Source organism: Carettochelys insculpta, chromosome 1, assembly GCF_033958435.1.
Source record: "Carettochelys insculpta isolate YL-2023 chromosome 1, ASM3395843v1, whole genome shotgun sequence".
Taxonomy (NCBI): domain Eukaryota; kingdom Metazoa; phylum Chordata; order Testudines; family Carettochelyidae; genus Carettochelys; species Carettochelys insculpta.
This window is the reverse complement of record NC_134137.1, coordinates 120442828-120464670: the sequence shown is the minus strand read 5'-3', so window position 1 is coordinate 120464670 and position 21843 is coordinate 120442828. Positions and strand designations below refer to the sequence as shown.

The 21843-nt window shown below is 43.6% G+C and overlaps 1 protein-coding gene across 1 annotated transcript in view; it reads left to right on the top strand.

The window, feature by feature from the left end:
- GRTP1 (growth hormone regulated TBC protein 1) overlaps positions 1 to 16781 on the top strand; it is a 46211-nt gene extending 29430 nt beyond the window's left edge. The window contains exons 6-8 of the mRNA XM_074990777.1: positions 12019 to 12191; positions 13787 to 13972; positions 16315 to 16781. Of these exons, the coding sequence (XP_074846878.1) occupies positions 12019 to 12191; positions 13787 to 13972; positions 16315 to 16419 (464 nt within the window). The 3' untranslated portion in view covers positions 16420 to 16781. The remainder of the gene's footprint in view (positions 1 to 12018; positions 12192 to 13786; positions 13973 to 16314) is intronic.
- Positions 16782 to 21843: the final 5062 nt, after the last annotated feature.

Below are 21843 nucleotides of genomic sequence, written 5' to 3'. Positions count from 1 at the left end.
GGGACAGCTATGCCAAAACAAGGCTCCTTGTATACTGTGCAGTGGTTATTCCAATGCTACTGTGTACGCATGTGAAATCTGGATAACATACAAGCGTCATTTGAAGGCACTTGCACAATATGATCAATGCTGCCTCAGGAGAATCCTAAGTATCTCTTGGGAGGCTAGGCGCTCGACCACCAGTGTCCTGGAAGAGGCGAACATGACCAGCATTGAAGCCAGTATCATTCACCAGCAACTTCATTGGACTGGTCTCATGGTTTGGACGTCTGATCAGCGCCTCCCAAAACAGATTCTGTTTTCTGAGGTAGAGGAAGGTCTGAGAAGCATTAGAGGTTGAGGGGGCAGAGGAAACAATTTAAGGACATACTGAAGGCAAACGTGAAAAAATGCAGCACCAGTGTTGACCCTTGGGAGAATCTTGCCCAGGACTGTCCCCAGTGGACTGCGGTAATCTGTGAGGGGGTGGGGCAATTTGATAGTTTCCAGAGCAGTGCAGATGAGGAGAGGAAGAGAGAAGAAAAGAGCAGTAAAAACTGCCCTGTGCCCCTCCAACAGCTACCAACACCTGCCCCTTCTGCGATGAGACCTGCAGCTCTGGAGTCAGGCTGGGCAGTCATCAGTGAGGAGGGTGATATGAAGACGTCCTACTTGTTATCAGTGATTGTCAAGTGAGAGATGCCTGCTTTTGCTGTTGAGAAATATTGGAGCCTTCACTTTAGAAAGCATCAGATAGTGTTTAACTTTGCTAACCTTAGTAGTTGATATTAAATAGAAAGCAATGCATATAATTTGGCTAGTTCTCTTTTTCTGTGCTCATGAATAAATATGCTGAGTGACAAAAATATGTAGAGAGATAACATTAAATCTGCACTGGGGTTTCAGATACTCCTTGACAATAGCAGTTTGGCTGTGATTGTTTTGATTTTCTTATGGCCCTTTTTTCTGCAAGCGGGGAGGGTAAGCTTAACAGAAGGGAAGTGTTGCTGCCTGTTTGCCTTGTGACCAATGAAAAATGAGATTTCATCTGACAGGGCCTATGAATAGATGTTTCAAGTTAGGGAGTGATCACACAGCTGGTAGATGAGAAAGGTGAGGCTAACCTATGTTATTTGCTGTGGCAGAACATATAGCATGAGACAGCATCAATTTAGGTTGTGTAGAACATCTGTTAATTAAAGGCAAGTGTCTGCAGTATTATAAGTGCTAATTCATTTATTTATTTTGTTCTGTTAAAGAAGCCATCTTCCTATTTGTCTGTTTCTGCTGAAGGTATCTACAGCAGATGTGATGGACATAGTACTATGCTATGGTACTAGGAAGAAGGGAGGCAAAGAAGTTTCAGATTGGAGGTATGTAATTACGCAGTTACTCAGTTCATTGTTTAATATATGCATAACTAAACACTGAACTGAGTAACTGCATAATTGCATGCCTCCAGTCTGCAATTTCCTTGCCTTTTGCCTTCTTCATTTCTCAAGTCCATTATCAAAGCATCATCCAGATTCAGAGCAGGGACTGGTCATGTCTGAAGCATTTAGCTTTCTTATAGGTGATACAAAATAATAATAATGTTTATTAGGCACCTATTGAACTTAAATCAGTCACCATGTCTCTTTCTTTTAGCAAATGTATTTTATTACTTGAACAGAGCACTGTGAAATCCCTAAACATAGAGCTAGCTGAGTAAGCAGTTGTGTGTTTAAAATATCTTCCTCAAAAGGGAAATGGAATCTTCTATGGCTCATGGAACACTTCATTCAGCTGGGTAGGAAAAAGCTTGCTAGACCTAAATAACAGAAGTTCCAGGTGGAATTCACAGTCAGCAGGGTGGAATGCAGGGGAGTATAGTGTGTTGAAGGAATGTGGTCCTACTGAGACTGGGTTTGAGGACCAGAGATGATGTCTGTGGTATAAGAGGTTCCTTATTAAGCTATGCTGCTGTTAACAGAAGTCCATTATTGGCAAGCAGGCTTGCCACCATTGGTAAAACAACGTGGAAAAGAAGACAAAAGTCAAAAGCTTTTACTTTGTGAATGTATCTCCACAAAAACAGAATCTGCACATCTTGAATTGATCTGTGCTGCTCGTTGAACCTGCTAGGTCAGCTGCACCCAGCTACAAGATTGCCTGTTGGCAAAGTTGCCTCATCTTTCTCTTTTGAGAGCTGCTGTTTAATCAGGAGACAGACACTAACCATGTGTGGCTGTCTCGTAAACATAGCATAAGGCCCATCACAAGGAGACAGGCATATATGGCTTTATTGAACAGATCATGTGGACATACATATTTGGCTAATCACCTTTAGAAACTGAAATGAAAGCAACCTTCTGTGAACACCACAGGACAGCGTAGTATAGTTATATATTGGCCTGTTAAGCTGAAGTTGGCCTTTTGGGGTCTTAGGTATATATTGAAAAACTCTGATGAGCCAGTAATACTACTTACTCCTAAATGTTCAGCTGATTATGTACTTCTACCCCAAATCTTTTTCAATGTCACTGCTTCCCAAGGTAGTTTCCCCATCCTTTAAGCATGGCCTATATTCTTTGTTCCCAGATATATACATTTGTGGGGCTGGTGTATAAAATATAAAGTGCTGTGAGTTAAGTAAAGCAGTGACCCTGAATCGAAATAGGTGTGGTCAGTGATAAAACCTGAGCACTCCAGAGGAATTCTTGGGGACTTGGGAGCTGGTGTGCACCTGTTGCTAACCTGTACAGAATGAGGCTTGCTGAGGTCTGAAGAGTAGTTGTTGTGTTGTCATTGGTAGGTGGAGTCAAGAAGCTGATCCACAGCAGGCACTGGTAAGACTTCCTCACAATAAGGGCAGGTGGGTGAAGATGCTTCACAGCTCTGTGCCTCTAGGCATTTGCACTGGAACCAAGGTGGCTGGAGACCATTGTCCCCACTTTTTAATTAAATATGATTGTGGAATTGAAGTTCCCCATAGATTCTCCCCCCTGCACACACACTGAAGAATAAGAATCTTATGGGGAGGAGCAACAGTTGCACCTTTTACCCACCCACCAAGGGCAGCTGTAGCACCAGAAGACAGGTTCAGTTGGCTCAGTGTTGGAACAGTTAGCTGTGGAGAGGGAGGGGGCACTTTGGTCTTGGCCCCCCAGGTTCTACAAAGGATTTGGTCCTCTTGCCTCTGGGAAGCACCATAGCAGTGTGACAAGTATGGGATGTGCTGTATCTCTTTGGGGTTTGAGGAGTGTCAGGGAATGGATAATGTGACTGATGTTAACTAACACACTTTGTATGCCAGAATTTTCAGAGACTAAAACAACTACTTTGGCATATAGAAGCTGCTAACTCAAATGCTGAGCTGGAAGGGTGTTGTCGGGTGGTTGGTAGAGTCATGATTTCATTTTTCTGAAGGAAGGCTCAGTTTTCAAAAATTTGGGAAATGATGAGATATTGGTTGACTTTACTAGGGATTCACTGTATTTGTAACTCAAAGTTTTACAAGTTTTGCGACTGTATCATGATGTAGTTGGGTCAATTACTATTTTGCATAAATTTGAACTGTTAGCAATAGATGTTACTGAATTTATGTCAATATAGTTTCTACCTAAACATGATGTTTGTGCCCAGTGTTAGTGAAAAATATGAGGAACTTGTTAGATAGTACATATGTAACTTTTGTCCACTTACATGTATTAGAAATTATTGGTTATTTACCATCAAATAGAAGGTAGTAGAGTCTAGCAAGATGTAGGAACTTCATAATTTTATGGATGATCTGTCTGTTTTTTGTTAAAAGCCTTTAGTAAAACATTTTCTATCTTGCTGCTGATAATGAAATGTCACTCGTGCCTGCTGAATATGGAAACCGGTATTTTGAGATTAAAATTAATTCTGTTGATTGATACTTCAGTCTTGAAGTAAGTGAAGTGTGTTACCTTACTACAAAATAAGAATATGAAGAGCTGGTCTGGTTTCCTTCCCCAAATATTAAACTCGAGTCTAGTGAGTATGTGTGTTGAACTTTCTATTTTAAAGTCATCCATCCAAGGTTTCTGTGGAACATAGCGTATGGTATAAGTCCTATGGTGTGACTATTACACTCTTGTACAGAAAACATAACTATGTAACTTTTAAGTACAAATTAATCTGATTAGAAGCATGGCATTTTTCACTTAGCTATATTAAGAAGAGGTAATCTGATTGTGCTTGATATTTAGCTGACAATATAGCTGTCCTCGATGCTATGACAAAAGTAGAGTCTGAAGGCATAAGTCTTTAAAACTTGATTGTACGCTTGTGAATTCATAAATGGGCAGTTGTCTCTCTTTCATAAGAACATGAAGCTTTTGCTAAATTTTATTGATTTTTAAATAATTCCTGTGAATTGGGCAGTGTAGGCTAAAATTATTTGTGGATGAATTCCTTAAACATAATTTCAGGAGTTATCAATTGGGTGTCCCTAAACTCTCTTACTATAAAATGTTCAGTTATTTATTTTGGAAGAGTGAGACACAGGCTCCGTGGAGGGAAATATGCCACGCTATTTGGAAACATTCAGTTGGTGAATAATCTGTATAACTTTGTATCTGCTGGTTCCTCACTGTTATGAAAAAGCGTCATGTTTAGAAAAAGAGCTGTTTCTTCTCATTTATGGAGGAGAAAATATTGGACATCTGCTTTCCTTCTTTTCTTCCTGAAATGTATAGAGCCTATTGGAAGGTCCTTAGGTAAATCAAAACTTCTATCAAACTAGACATGAACATACTAATCACCTGAGTAGCTGGTATATTCACTAGCTTTAATTTCAGATCTTTAGTTGTCTGAAAAATGAGTTTGTTAATCTGATTAGAATTGTCAATCAAAACCTGTAGTTCAGTTTCTGGTATGTGGAATACTTATAAATATCATTGCTACATGCACCTAGTTCTGTTTTGACTCTGTGTGTCTGAAACGTGACCTTAGAATTTGAGCTGGGTGTGATTATCACAGTGAACGAAGATGCAATACGATTTGTTATATTAGCTTTCCCTTCTTTTTCCTCTCTCTGATATCCTTATCATAAACAATCTTCTCTACCTCTACTCTCTCAGTAGGACATGGTTGTTAAAAAACGAATTGACAGTTAATCTCCCCTCACAGTATTCACAATTGAAAAGTAATTCTTATTAAGAGTCTCGGTATTTTTGTGTAACGTTTGGGGAGGATAATCGCTTATAGCATTGATCTGGTGAAATGTCTGTCTATTTCAGAATGAGTAGAAAATGATGTTCTATTCTTTCTCCCTTAGGATATCCATTGGCGAAGTATAGCAACTTGGCCCATCATTAATCAGGCACATTGAAAAAATGAGTGGGTGATTTTATTTATAATTTCCTTGTACCAATCTCTCTGGAGCTGCTCCATTGAGGATGTGGAGGCAATCCAACTTTCTAAGGGTGTTTTTTGCCAGATTCTTGCTGTAGTTTTTTACTGCGTACACAAAGTAGCTATGTACATGGAAATTTTCCACCTCTCCATTGTGCTCTATCGTCCACCCTGCCAATCCCAAACGTTCCAATGTTGAGTTAGACACCACCTCCCCCCCAATGAGATTGACTTAAAAATCATAAGACTGTTTAAATATAACACACTTTGGCTATGTCTACACTAGGAGCATCTGTCGACAGGGCAATCTTGACGGAACCTATGTCAACAGATTACATCTACACACAATTTGCTCTGTCGACAGAGAGTTGCCAGGCTGCACTGCCCTCTGGTGCCAGAAAGTGGAATGGCAGCTCTGCAAAGAGGGCTGCCCAGCAACCGGAAGCCCTCTCTGTTGACAGAAGTGTCCACACTGCACTTTGTCGACAGTAGTCTGTCCAGAGATTGTTATGCCTCAAATGTTTGAGGGATAATACTGTCGAGCAAAATGCAGAGTTCTGTCGAGACCTTGTCAACAGAATGCTTGAAGTGTGTGGACTATCCCTGAGTTATATCAACAGAAGGCCCCTTCTGTCGACAAAACTCTCTAGTGTACACCCAGCCTTTGGGTTCTTTTTATTTGCCTTCTAGGTTTGGAGCCTGTGCATTCAGGTCACATTGGTCTGTACAATGCAGAGGGTTAGAAACTTACTTTAAAAACAAATCATGGCTGACGTCATCACATCATTGCATGTCTTCAAGAACTGGGGCTTCATGTAAAACCCCAAATATCACCACAAGTGTTGGCAACTGTTTTTAAGTCTTCCTCTTCCATCCTTGCTGTGATTCTTACAGTTCCTCCACACATGATGGCATTGGTGCATTCAGTGCCCAGGCAGCTTCTCTGGGAGTAGAACACTACTGTGCCATATTGGGCAAAACAGGCCATGGATTTCCAACCAGAGAGCTGCAGCACGTGAGCTGGCCGTGCAGGAACTGCACGAACAGGATTAATAGATGTTTAAGGCCCAAAGGGACAATTAGGATCATCCAGTCTGATGCCACACGGAACTTTACCCAGTGATTCTTGCATCAAAACTATAACTTCTGTTTGAGCTACAGGGTAATCCTACTGCCAGATTGTTAAAGTAACTGATCAGGTATTCAGTAACATGTAATCCTATTCATTTTAAAGCAGTTACTTCATATATACAAAAGGTAATATCAAGGGATCTTTTGCCAGTACTTGCTGGTACTCAGTATTGGCACCTCAGCAGCCCCAGCTGGGGGATTGGCTATGGAGGGGGGCTGGGGAGATGGTTAAGTACCGACTCGTCGACTTCCCTTTTTTTTTTTTTTAAATGCAAAAAAAGCACTGAACTTGACTACAATTTCTTTCCAGTGGTTCTGCCAATTATTGCCTCTGGCTAATTCTGTCCAACACCAAGTGCTTCCCTGCATCCCAGAATATCGAATGCAGAGAATTCCAGCCTCAGACGGTAGCTCTGGTACTGAACCAAGCAGCTTTCTTTCAGTCTTGTAGAGGCAGCCCCAGCTCCAGTCTCATCTGTTCTGGTAGGAAAGGTGGGGACAGTGTTTATTTAAAAAATTAGAAAGGGAGGGAGGTGCAGGGCCTAAATGCAGGCTCACCTAATGTTTTGGAATGATAGACAACTTTTTCATTTTGTGATGATCCTTTCTGTTTTGGGATGAGTGACAAGCCCAGCGTGTACCAACCACAACAAATGTGACACACCTAAAACCAGAGCTGGATAATGTGGATACAATAACATTGGGCAATCATGACAATGAATTTAGTAATGAAAATTTTAGAGAAATATTCAGTGCCAGAGGAGAAGGGCAAGAGCCTTTCTTGTTTCTTCCAATACCTCTGGGTAAAACAAATGTGTTGTCCCATTTAAACCTTTTAGGGCAGTCCCAGGTGCTGACAGCTTTGAGAAGCCAGGTAGCTGATGCATGAATTGAAAAGTTTTGTTTTGTTACATTTAACAAAGAGATCATTGGATAACTTGATTTCTTAATTGTTTTTGTGGTAGAAAAATCCTAAATATGATGTAGCTTACAAAAACCGTTAGAAAGTGATCTGAATGATTTGGTAACTTTGTCTTTTCATTTTTATCATTCTGACAAATAAATTTGTTGGTAAAAATACACAGGGAATAATCAGTAGTATTTTACAGATTGCTTCCTGAATCTAGTAATAGGTAGTTTGTATTAGGGATGTTTAGTGGTTAACTAGTAAGCCACATCCTAAAAGCATGAGACTTAACACTTAGAGTTAACTACTAGGGGCTGGACACCCCCCAGCACAATGGGCATGAGATTGCTCCATTCCAGTGGGGCCAGGGTAGGCAGGAACAATCCAGTCTGGATGGAGCAGTCCCTGTCTCCAGACAAGTGCTGCTCCGTCTGTGGCACGCTGGAGACTGTGGACTGGAGCTGCTCTGCCCAGCTGGAGCATCCCTGCCTGTGGCATGCTGGGGACCAAGGCTGCCCCAGTTGTGCCGGAGTACCCTCACCTGTGGCAGCACTGCAGGCAGGGAAGCTGTTGGGGAGGGCAAGGGGGCCTAGTGGCTGGGTGGTTTCTTCCTCTCCAGCTACCCCTGCCCACTTAATTGTTTACACAGGTAACAAATTAAACAGGATTTTCACATACCTCATTTGTAGTAGTAGTATTTTTCAAAGTAACTTTCACAGTCATGTCCACAACAAAGGTTTGGCAATAGAGGTGTGGTGGATTGCTACACAAAACTGAAGAAATACACTACGTCCTAATTCCAAGGGTAAGAATCAGCCTCATGCTTATCACTTCTCTGGGTTATGACTTGCATATGATACACTCTTAAAATACTGTTTTGAGCACCATATGTATCAGATGCTCATCACACGTCAAGGATCATTTTCAGAGATCTCTGCCTCCCAAAATGTGGTCACTTTTCACCTCTTTCTCAGGAACACAGTGAAAATATTCTTGTGAGCTAATGACCTCACGTATCAAGTTTATGCCACATCACTGGATGTGTCTTCTCCCATTCTTGAGGAGATAATGTGTTCAGTAATGACTGAAAATTACATAAGCTATGCAGCAGAACTACAGTACAGTCATGTGTGTTTTGTCTCAAATTCAGAACATAAGTGATGCCTCAGTGTGTCTGGTGTGTACATGTCTGAAATATGTATGCAATAGTTGAAACACCTATAAAGTTTCTGTATGGAGAGTTTGTATTCCTTGCAACCATGTCCTCAGCAATTTAAATTTATACCATATTACTTTCTCAGTAGGATTTTTATTAACCCTCTCTTCACAAAGTTAGTAATTTAAGGATATAAAAAAATTAACATGTTGTGCTTTTTATTTTTTAATCTTCTTATTTCATTTGTGACTGAACATGAGGTCAGGCAGTTCTTACTGTCTGTATCTTTATTTCTTGCAACTCTCATTACTGCTCTATAACACTAGCAAGCATTTACATCTTCAGCAACTTTGTACTGGACACATTACTCGTGGGATTCAAGAAGACCAGAATGGTTATGCTAGAGAGAGATGATGTACAATTTAAAGCAGGTTTCCACAATATTGTAAGTTGTTAGCTGGCCTAGAAAGTTTTACAATTAAAAAAAAATATTTTGATAGTTCGCCAAGCTCCAGGATTAACACAACCACTTAAAAATAAATAGCTTGGACCCTCCCTTGTCTAGTGGTCTCTCTCAAATGTATGTCTAAATACATGTACCAGTACCTTGTAGTAATGGGAAAATGTGTGGTAAATTTATAAATATGGGTTCAGCATTTTTTTTATCGCTCATAAAAATCTTTATCCTGAGTTTCGATGAGCCCCATGCTCCCATTGACTCAGTGGAGCACCAGGGACTCGGCAGTTTTCAGGCTCAGTACTTCAGATCCTTGATTAAGGACAGATGCTGCACAAAGTGGATGTCTGTGTTTGATCACTGTGAAGGAAGCCAACTTGGATGCTGCCTTAGCTGTTGGGAGCACTGGACTACTTCATAAATTTTAAGATTAGCAGCTCCTGGTGGTGGCAAATGAAAAATGCCAGGAGAAGTGACTTAAATTGGTAATGAGATACTTTACAGTGAGGAATAGAAATAGAAGCTAAAGTTCAGCTACAGACTTTAGGCTTTACTATGAGAGACTGCTTATTCTTTTTGTGCCATATCTTTCTAGAATCAGAAAGTTGAACATCTAAGGTATACTGCCACCAATCTATTACGTTTGTCATTAAAATCACTGTAAATGACTGAAAATCTGGAGGTGGTTTTTTGCATAATGAACTTTCAGGATAACTCCTGCATTGTATGTGAATATTGTGCTCTCAATTTTAAGATATAAAAAATAAATATCTTAGGCCTTGACACTTCTAGTATATATTTTTCTTTTCTGCGCTGGCTGTGCTGTCCTGGAAAAGGCTTGATAATCTGTGGTTTAAGTCTGTTTAAAATTTATTTATCTTTATTTTTTCAGTGGTTTTGCAACTTTTTTCATTTTACATTTAATATTCCATTTCTGCTTACAAAGGCCAGCATGGAAATTGATACATTAGGAACAACCAGGCTGCCCTAATTAGAAAAGGAAGATATTGCTCAGCTATCTAGGACTGCTATACGTGGTATTTTAGTTAGAGTTGATATGTTTTGAATCTAAACAAGGCTTCCCTACAAGCCTTTACTAAATAGTTTGTAATTCAGAAGACCCACTAGCTGAGGAATGACTTACCTAAGGTACCTCTGGCATTTCTAACAACTGGGGTTGGTGGCCTGACACTTAACTGAGATTCTGACATTTATTTTTCTGCAGTACTATAAAGATTGAAAAGAGCAGCTGTTGATTTCAGCATATCAAATGATCACAGCAGTACATTGGAGAGAGCACATGGAACTTCAGTACCAGTACACTTTCCAGTGCTTAGAGTCTATTTAATGTTCCTATATCTCAAGCATGCTCGAAGGAGAGAAGTTGCTTTGTGCTTAATTGCTTGAGGCAGGTTGCCATTTTCCTGCTTTGTTCTCCCTCGTTTTTCTTTAAAGTAGCATTTTTTTTTAAATTCCTTGTTTACAGGAAAACTAGTCCTTCTGGTCATTTGAGCATTTTGATCGTTTTAACACATGTTCCAAGGCGCAAATGAGTCAGAGGAGATTTGATGCTTCTTCCATTCTTTTTCACTCCCCTCTGGAAGCTGGTGTTTCCATGTGGCCCATATGCATCTTGGCAACTGTTTTGTTTCAGTTACTCAGAGCTTTCCTACCACTGGTCCTAAAGTGGAAGCTGAGGGAATTACAGAGTAGCAGTGTACATGGGTAAAGCAGGTGAACCTTGGGTGGAAAGGAAGAAACTATGGATTACTAATAGTAGGCTAGAGTCCTAAAGGTTATGTATTGTGCTTTGTAGTGCCCTGAAAGTGGTTCCAGAAGTTGGATGTGAGAAATTTCGAGATAAATATTACGTTGCAAGCAGGGGAGGTTGAGGGTTTTTTGTGTACATCTTTGCAAAGTGCCTAACGCACATTTTAAAATGTAATAATAAGAATAAAATCTCCATTATAATTTACTGTTCTTGAATTCAGATTTCTGCAGGTGGAAATTTGTCTTGTGTCTTTATGCCCTCTGCTGTGTCTGGGCTTCTTGATGACACTTAGAAACCCACTGTGATAGGGGTTGGTAGGGTTATAATGTTATTTAAGGCTAGTGGATTTTTCTCCCTCATGTTGCTTTCACTTAAACAGTCTCTGTCCTTGTCTTGTGTGTTTGAGTCTTGGCAGAGACCAGCAAAAATGACACGAACATTTAACCATCTTCTTACCCCATGAAAGTGTAAGTGCAAGTGAAGGTGCACACAGATGATTTCATTATAAGTTTGTGCACTTGTTTTGTGCTATAAGTAAATAATACTAATAACTGAGATGTTGTCAGTCCAATGCCTGTGAACACTAACTCTCTTGAATATAGTGCACATATGTGTTGGCAGGTGTGCACACAGGTCTTTTTCAGGTTTTCAGACCTGCCCAGATACAAAATTTGTATCGACATCTGCAAAAACTATCCATGCATGCAGATACTTACAGATATAAAATGGATAGCCACAGTGTTGCAGGGTTCTAAATACAACATTTTGTATCTGCATCTATATCTACAAAACTGAGCCACAGATATCCACATTCACACCTGTGGATGTAATACCTGCATATATAAAACACGTATCCATCGTTTTCCAGGGCTCTAACTACCAACCCCAAATTGGCTGACATTTTTCCATTTTTGTTAACTGCTCCTTCTACTTGAATTGGGAATGATCAGATGTGGGTGAGGGTTACAAAAATATTCAGCAAGAGAGAGTTGAGATAGGGAAGTGGTTATGGCAGACTTAAAGGAAGTAATTTTTTGGGTTGAGACATCAGTGGTTGCTGAGGTAGAAGGTTTGATGAGCTGAGGATGCAAACACCTTTGCTCTTCAGTGTAATTTACTTAAGTCATGTATCCTTGGCTCACATGGTCAAAGTAGTGTATAATTTCAATGCCTTAAGCTTTATAGGAAAGTCTCAAATTCATATTATGAAGTTTTCACATTGGTTACTGATGAGCTTTGGCTTTTTTCCTCCAAAGATTATTATAGTCCAGCAATGATGGGGTTGAAGACTGATCAGGAGGTCCTTGGAGAACTTGTGAGAATGAAAGTTCCAGCAGTGGCAGAGTTAATGGATAGACATGGTGTCATGTGGACTCTGGTAGTGTCGCGCTGGTTTATATGCTTATTTATTGACATCCTTCCAGTAGAGGTGAGTATCACGTGGAGGTATTTTAATACGCCTTAGTGAAAAACTGGGGAGTTACAAGCAGTATTATTTATAAATATCATATGCATCTCAGGTTACCTCTGTGGTATTTTCTTGCCTGAATGCATCGAGTTCTGTAAGAGAGAAATTAACAGGAAATGAAGCAATGGCAAAGGTAAGAGGTTAAGAGGCAGAGTACCAGCCGTCCCCAGGAAACGATAGGGATACCCTTAATTAGGGGAATGCTCCTTGTCTGGCTCCACTACTGTGCCGAGGTTTAGTCTCCCCAGGCCAAAGCTCTAGGATAAATAGGAATATTAAAATCTTAAAGATGCTGGGTACAAAAGACGCAGTGCTGCAGGGAGCATGAAGGAGAGCTTGACAAGCCTGTCCGTGGGAGACAGACCGAGTATGCTGTGAACAGGACAGTCTGCTTCTCCTAGCTGAGGGGATCTTACCAAAATGGTCAAGGACAGAGTTTGGGATAGTTAAGAGGATGTATGAACATAGACCCTTTGCTCTGTATGCTGTTTACCTTCGGCTGAATGAATAAATAATGGTTTGCTTTGAAGAAGCTGGTTTTGAGTCCCTAATCAGCCACTGTTGTGGGTTCCTGGAGGGATCACAGGTGCCAAACCCAGTGGGGCATGTGGGCTAGTGAGGTATGGGGCCTGAGCTAGAGCATTGAGAGCCAGTGTAGAAGTGGTTATACTTGGTTCCCACCCGTCATGAGGTGTAACAAGCCAGGCCTGTGACCTGAGGGGTATACTGGTGGAGGGAGAGAAAGGGGTTTAAGGTGTGGCTTGCCTGATAAGGGATGTGCTAGATCAGGGCTCAGAGGCAGAGTTTGGCTTTTTGACCTCTGTGTACAGTCCGAGTGCCAGCGATGCTTTTTATGGTCACCAATAGCTCTACTTGCAACAGCATTATTAATAAATAAATAAAGATGCAGAGCTTTACCGTTTAGGTGTGGCTGGTGGCAGGAGGGAGAGCCCCGGTGTGCCGAAGTCAGCAGGGCTCAGCATCTGCGAGATTTAGGGCAAGTAGCAGAGCTGGGGAGTCAGAGGGGCTCAGCCCCTGTCTCCAAGTGAGGGCATCAGATGGCAGAGGTGGAGTGGGGGCAGAGGGGTCAGTCCCCTTCCCCAGAGGGGAGGAGGACAGATGGCAGGTGGGTAGGATGGCACATACAGCAGGGGAAGCAGCTGTGCCCCTACTCCGCCTTTGGCCTGAAGGACCCAGCCCCGTGCTCCCAGCAGCTCTGCACCACCGCACACCTGCAGCCTGGCCCCCACTCTGCTGTGCAGCTCATAGGCAGGGCTTGCATTTCCCTGCCTTCCCACAGTGTCTCTGCTCACTGCGGTACACACCTGTGGGAACAGTCTGGTGCCTGCGGATCTCTGCATGGGAGTAGGAGGAGGGGAGCTGAGCTCCCACCTTGTGTGCTGTTGAAAATCGGCTTGTGTGGTGCTGTTGGCATCTGTGCCAGGGGTTGCTGATCCCTGCACTAAATTGTTATCCTACTGATGATGCCTCAGTTCTCATTACTCACTGCAGAGCAAGAAGGTAACTTTTCTAACATTGCTTTTTTCCTTCTATAGACAGTTCTTCGAATTTGGGACTGTTTATTTTATGAGGGATCAAAAATCATCTTTCGTGTGGCCTTAACGTTAATTAAGCGACACCAAGCTTTTATTTTGGAAGCCACAAATTTCCCCGACATTTGTGATAAATTTAAGCAGATCACCAGAGGGACTTTTGTAACGGAGTGCCACACCTTTATGCAGGTGAGTGTTTCTGGTGTGTAGTGCAGAACAATTAAAAGCTATGGAATCAAATAGATTTTGGAGGGTTCTAAAGGTAACTTAAAATTTGAGCATTTGAAATATGAATTTTCAAAAGACCAAACAGCATTTTTGGTATAAACCAACTTTGCATTTGACAAAGTGACTTGTTTTAAAGTTTAAGAAGATATTTGAAAGAAATGTACCTCACCTGCATTATACTAAATGAGATTCTGATTAACCCTCCCTGTGCAGCCTTCATAGGGATCAGGTTTCTCTCAGGCCACATCCTAAGGTCATGCCAAAAGGGATGTCAGCTTTCCACATACCCAGTCTGTTCAGTTTCTGGTCTTCTTTCCAGACACATCTAAAGCCAGGGGAAAACTAAACCATAGATGTAAGTAAGAGCACTGGTTCTCAAACTGTGGTCCATGGCTGTCTTTCAGGTGGGCTGTGAGGCTTGGGGCCCAGCTTTGGCAAGTTAGTCATTCAGGCTCTCTTCACTACCTGCATAGGCGACTCTGTAACTTCCCAAAGAGAATGTATGCATACGCCATACACCACATGTTGTTACTTACCTGTGCAGTAGTTGTTGTTCTCTGAGATGTATTGTGCACACATACCTTCCACAGCCCTCCCTCCTTTCCCACTGTTTTGGACAGTGCTTCACAGTGGTTCCCCTTTTATATCTTTGTTTGGATGCACAAGAAGAATAGGAGTGCATGTGCCACCTAGCGGTACTACTGGCAAAAGTCTCTTGACGTAAGTGTTTCAGATACGCACCTACAGTAGAACAGGCAGAACGCATCTTGAAGAACAATGGTCCCTGCAGAGGGGTAACTGGATTTTTTATTTTGAGGTTAAACCCCATACAAACTTTCTCACTGTGGCACTGAACAAGACTTGAAGGGTAATTTTTAAAGTTTGCTTACAGTTCACAGCTCAGTTCTGTGGGACTCTCATTTTTTCCTTCTCCCTATTTAAAACCAGTAACTGTTCATAAAAGAATACGATGCTGGACCGGTGGCACGCTTATAAATGACCAGTTTTGAACAGTTAGAAGGCTACAAGACAAATTTTTTTTATGTTAAATAATGTTTAAGCCATCTCATGTTTGAGTGTGGCTTCAGTGCTCACAATGCAATTGAAGCAGCTGTTGTACACTCATCCCTCATTTAACGAGTACTTTACTTACGATTACTTGCTAAAACAAGGAGCACGTATACTGACCATTGTTCACTATGTGAGTGAACTTCCGTGCTTATATGAGCCAGCCCCTGGGTCCCTGGTAGGGGCGTGGGAAGACCTGCAGACCCGTGGCTGGCTCAGCTCAGGGTCCCTGATGAGGGGGTGGGGTTGATCCACAGCCCCGCCTGGCCAGCTCCCAACACTCCCCCTGTGGCAACTCCCCCACACCCCCCCCCGCCCTGTCCCAACATTCCCCCAGCTCACAGCTCCCCACACAATCCCCCCCCACCCCAGCCTGCTCCCAACACCCATCCTATCCCATTCCAAGCCCCCTGCACACCCCCAGGTACCTCTGCTGCAGCCGGGAGGAACGAGCCGCCACCTCCTCCACCTGAGCCGCCTGCAGGTTTTAACCCACCCTCCCGCTCATGGCCCCAAACTGCGCCCAGCCTTTAACCCCCTCCCAACCCCTACTTTTCAAAAGCAGCACCACCTGCTGCCACTCCGAGCACTTGGAACCAGTCAGAGACTTTTACATGTATCTGAATGGTAATTTAATGTGTCTCTTACGGGTTTTTGCTTACGAGCAGAAAGTTGGGAACCAATTGTGCTCGTATAGCAAGGGATGAGTATATATGTTTGCTGGTATCTGTAATATTATTTCAGTCTAGAATCATGATCCTTTTAATGCTGTCTTTTTTTTTTATAATGCTTCCCTAAAATATAGCTTAGGGGAGGGTAAATATGCAGGTGTTTTATAGTAAAAATGGAATAGAACTGACACAGTGAAAAGATTTAAATATAACTGTGGAGTCCAGACTACTCTTTATTTTCACATAAAATGGATTTGGAATTATTTGCAGGTTGGCTTTGGTGAATTTAGATTGTGTTCAAAAATCAAATGCACAGCTACCAAATGAGGAATAATGTGTCACAAACTGATGACTCAGTAATGTGCTACAGTTGTGAAACAGGCTAATCTCATTCAGGAGCACTGTATGTAAAACGGGTGGGGAATGCCCCAAGTAGTAGCTTGTCAGGGTAAGCCGCTGGCAGGCCACCAGATAGTTTGTTCACTCGAGTGTCTGCAGGCACGGCTGCCTGCAGCTCCTATTTTGTGTGCAATCATGTTTTTAACTAACAATTCTTTGTTTTAGAAAATATTTACAGAACCTGGAAGCTTGTCCATGGCAACAATTAACAAACTTCGAGAGACGTGTAGAGCAAAACTGGTTGCTCAGGAATCGACCAACAATGTTTAAACAAATGTTCAGTTACTACAAAAGTTGACACATTCCTCAAATTACATTGACGGAAGCACAATTTCTAAACTTTCCGTGAGTGTCCTTTGGCACTTGACCAATTTTTCCTGCCTTTCAAGTAAGTGTTGTAAACGTTTTGTATTCCGTCAGTAATCTGGTAACTTGAATCTTTTTTAAAAATGGTTTAGAATATTATCAGAATAGAATGCGACCAATGTGGGAGACTCCTTTAAAAAGCCACTACCCTTGTTTTTCTTCAGGGCATTTTGTAATTTTTGAGTAAATAAATGCAGAGACACAATTCTATACACTAATCATGAAACCACAGCCATTTGTACAAAATAAATTCTATTTATTTGTCAAAATCATTTTTAAAGAGTTCAGTGTTATACATACCCCGCGGTGTGACTCTCAGGTTCTGGCAGTGACAGGCCTTCTTGGAAAACGAACAGCCACATTCTCTCAATCCGCCCTTGCCATGAACTGCTCTTAGCTGCTGATCTTGAACCTGGACTTATCACTACATGACTGCTGGCTGCTTCCCTCTTGACAGCTTTCCTTCTCTCTTCCCTCCAACTGGCCTGCAGTATGTTGGCATTTTAGAAACTGAAGTAGTCTAGCACTAATGCATACCCCTGGAGTGATGGCCTGATAGTTTCACCAGACTGAACCATTATGTGTAATGGTTTCAGCAGTTCTATAGGTGCTTTGCTTTAGACAAATTGGCCTGCAACTTCACTCCAAACAAAGGGAGCCAGGGGAAATGAGGGTTGCAGTTATAAAACAGTGGAGTTACTGGTGGCTTGTAGCATTTTCTCATTACGAGATGTTTTTATGTAGTTCGGAGAAAGTGGGAGAGGAGTTGAGAAGTGGAATAGCAGGGCATGGGCAGGGCTGAACAGATAATAGAGGACGGGGTGGGAGTGAAGGACAAGAACATGCCCGCAGGCATAGAGATTGAAAGTCTGAAAACAAGGATGAGAGACAGGGAAGGAATTAGCAGCTTGCACTCAACCCATGGGGGCTAGTTCACTAGACTGTCCAGCCAAGGTAATGGCTACTAAGAATAGTATCTTCATGGAGCGATAGGAGAAGGGGCACCTTGGCAGTGGCTCAAAATGGTGGCTTCTGGAGGGTGGATAGAAGAAGATTAAAGGTCCCATGGGGGTGTGGGCTTGAGTACTGGGGAGGAAGGTGTTGAGCCAGGGGATTTGGGGTATCTGGGAGGTCTGTGGCCTGGAGCATCACATGGTGTTTGCACCAGCTCCAAAGGGGGAGGGCCCCAGAACAGATGGATGGAGAATTGGTGTCGCTCTGTTGATGTAAACGAGCACCGTGATATTGTCTGGGACTAGCTGACCGTGCTGTGATTGGGACAGAGGAGGAAACGTTCGTTGGGCTAAACGAACTGCCCATGCTTGTAAGACATTTGTGTGAATTCCAGCCTCGCTTGCTGTCCAGATGCCCTGCTGTGTGAGATGGTTTTGGGGACACTGGACGCCATCCTGCAAGGGGAGCGTTTGAGTGATGGCCAGCAGGAAAAGGGGAAGTAAAGTGGTACTGACTATAGCCTTGCAGGGGTTGGGTCAGCTCACCTGGTGAGGGAAGTCAGTATTGTTCGTGGGACAAGGTTGGTTGGTGCGGTGCCTGTAGGAGAGGAGCTGCACCTGAAGGCGGTGTGGGTGGAGACGTGCCATACATCTGAGGAGGGGGAGAGAGCGGTGGTGCGAGGTTGTGGTGTTGGTCTAGTTCTATGGCTGTCGGTGTTGCGAGGTGGCTGATTGTAAGGAAGGCTTGTGCCACAGCGGAGTTGAGTCTGGAAGAAGTGCAGGCACAAGCACTGATTTCTCCTCATTGATGCAGAGGCTCAGAGAGGGCAGGAAGAGTATGAAGGGTGACTGAGATGGAGTCCGTGGGCTGGATGGACCTAGGAGTGGAGCCCTGTGTGGATACAACTATCTGTCCTCAGCTAGACATCAGTATCTGCTGATCCACAAGGCTTTACCCCAACTCTACCCTACGGGGAGCAGTGTAGTCCCATCATGCCTGGAAGCCAGCACCCTGTGCCAGCAGCATTGCTGTACCACTCCGAGCCACACCATCAGCAGGGCTGCATGACCCAGACATTGCACCTGGAAGCAGGGCTGGGGGCCCTGGTCACTGCTGGGAGGATCTCCAGAAGCAGGCTCCTGGGATCAATGGGACAGTGTGTCACCCTAACTTCTCCAACAAGCCTTTTGCCTCTTGTAGGCTACGTCTACACGTGCACCCAACTTCGAAATAGCTTATTTCGATGTTGCGACATCGAAATAGGCTATTTCGATGAATAACGTCTACACGTCCTCCAGGGCCGGCAACGTCGATGTTCAACTTCGACGTTGCTCAGCCCAACATCGAAATAGGCACAGCGAGGGAACGTCTACACGCCAAAGTAGCACACATTGAAATAAGGGAGCCAGGCACAGCTGCAGACAGGGTCACGGGGCGGACTCAACAGCAAGTCGCTCCCTTAAAGGGCCCCTCCCAGACACACTTTCATTAAACAGTGCAAGATACACAGAGCCAACAACTAGTTGCAGACCCTGTATATGCAGCACGGACCCCCAGCTGCAGCAGCAGCAGCCAGAAGCCCTGGGCTAAGGGCTGCTGCACACGGTGACCACAGAGCCCCGCAAGGGCTGGAGAGAGAGTATCTCTCAACCCCCCAGCTGATGGCCGCCATGGAGGGCCCCGCTATTTCGATGTTGCGGGACGCGGATCGTCTACACGTCCCTACTTCGATGTTGAACGTCGAAGTAGGGCGCTATTCCCATCCCCTCATGGGGTTAGCGACTTCGACGTCTCGCCGCCTAACGTCGATTTCAACTTCGAAATAGCGCCCAACACGTGTAGCCGCGACGGGCGCTATTTCGAAGTTACTGCTGCTACTTCGAAGTAGCGTGCACGTGTAGACGCAGCTGTAGAGTTACTGTGGCAATGTAGTAGGGTATTTCCGTGGGCAGGAACAAGGCTTAGGACATAAGCTGTCCTGTGTTGACTGGACTCAGTAGTGTAGAGCAGACCTAAGAGAGTGCCCTAGTTTCTTATTTTGGTGTTTTCTCGAGGATAGTGTATATGGTACATGTAGGTTTCAGAGGTAGCCCTGTTGGTCTGTTTCAGCAAAAACAAGGAGTCCAGTGGCACCTTAAAGACTAACAGTTTTACTCTGCCTGTAAACATTGTGATTGCTTACATTGGCTGCTGGCTGTCATGTTGATGGTGCTGCTCGAGATGTCACTCTGAGTAAGGTGAGAGGCTCCACCTATCTGCCTCTCGACTCAGACAGGCTGCAAGCATACTCCTGGCTTCTGGGTGTGGTGCCATGAGCCTGAGAGGCAGCTGGGCTTCTGGAGGAGGCTGTGCAGGGAGCTGGGGTATGCACCCCTTCCCCTTAAGTAGCTGGAAGCACTCCTGGTGAGGATGTGCACCACTGACAGAAGGAGGGTCGTGAGGATGGGAACCACCAGGGTAATAACTGCAGTGGCTCTAAGTTGACCTAAGGTAGGTTGCTTTAAGATTGCTCTATAGACATGCCCTTAGTGAAAAGGCCAAGAGTGTGACAGCAAAGGGGTTCTGGCTCAGGCCTTGAGGTGGTGTCAAGCAGCATGGCCTGTGGCGACCTCAGCTGAGTGCCTGAGGAGACATGATGCACAGTGTGTCAGTGGATGCTGCTGGGAGGCCTTCCAGCACCTGCAATGGGAATATGTGTAGGGACAATCACTTGAACTTCCTTTTACTACATTTGAGATTATGGATTCCTCTGTGTCACATTTCCCCATAGCACATTTGGTGCAAACCATCAACTGCATTACCATGCAGAAGGTGTAAGCATGTCAGCATAAGAGACTGAATTCAAGCCTCATGGGTTTCAGATACACCCACTTTGCTCTCACATTAGTCTGTGTGGCAAGCTTAACATCAGAGCAACTTAGCAACAGAGGCTTGAACAGCAGGGACTCCTTCCTCTTGTATACAATGCAGGTCCCATTGTACAGGGTCATTGGACTACAATCTTTAACTGTCTCCTGCCCCAACAGTTAAATGTATTAAATGCAAAGCTTCCTTCCTTCTCTAATGCATTGACAGTACTCTGCCTAGAGCTAAATGTGTATTTTCTAAGCAACAGGCCTTACTACTGCTCCTGAGTCTATGCCAGAGCTGTAAAAACCCAACATTTTCCTTATGTTTTTCCCTTTTGAAGCTGACATTTTTTCCCCTTTGAGTTGTTACACCCTTTTCAAGCCAGGTATAGGCTTGTCCTTGCTCTTACAGCCAGATGATGTTACTCTGAACGCCCCAAGACGTTTTTCCTGGAAAGGCTGGGTCTGTTCCAGATGGACTGCAGTGTCATTTGCCTTTGTAACCCAACAGTGAATGAAACCGTAATGCTCGCTTCCAACAGAAGGGAACACAGCTTGCTAGTTCTCTTTTCTCCTGCTGACTTCAGCTGCCGATTTTGATTTGTATAAAGCCGAATCCCATCAGTGGTGGTACCTGTCCTATCAGCCCTGTGTCTGTTTACTGTAATGCTATGGTCCTTCAGATAAACACTAATTGCTGTTCCACAGCAGTATTTAACAGTCCCATAATATTTCTGAAGTTCTGCTTCCTTGCAGCTGGCACATTTAGAGTTTTGCTCTTCCCTATACAACCACCTCTTGTCTTTCAAGCTCAGAGCTCTGTTCATAAGAATGCATACATTGAATGTTCTGAAGCTACCATGAAAGGGATGTGTGATGGAAAGCCTCCCTGTCAAGTGTGCTGGGAAGTTGGAGTCCTCCCTCCTGCTAAAGGAATGAAGAATACTGCATAGGGAATAGTCAAATAGTTCATTCCAAATCAGGAGGATACCACCAAGAGGCCAAGATTAAGTGAGCCAGCTGCTGAAGACAGCATATAAACACAGAAATTTGGGCAAGTGGGACAGAAATCAGAAGTATGAGGTAGCTCATTTATACTCTTCATTTTTGCTAAGGCCAGAAGCAGCACACTGGCATATAAAAGCTTTGAGGCCAGGGGTCCCTAGTGAGGGTGCCCTAACCTATTAAAACCACTAACCCAGTGGTGTCCAAAAGGAGGGCACCTGCTTGCCTCTGACAAAAGATGCTGCACCAGCTGCTTGACCTGCATTTGCCACAATATGTGGCAAGCAGGGAGCATATTGACACCGCAGCTATAAACAGACACTTCCTCCTGGCTGCTTGAGTGTATTAAACTGTAAACCTGAAGCTTTGCATCTGTGAGGGTGGAGTGGTGGGAGAGGGTGTGTTGATGTCAGTGGTGGGGCTGAGAGCTTAGTGCAGGTGAGCAGTTGACCAGATTGTGGCCACCATATACCATCACAGGAACAGTGAAAACAGACACTATGCTCAGGAAGACCTACTT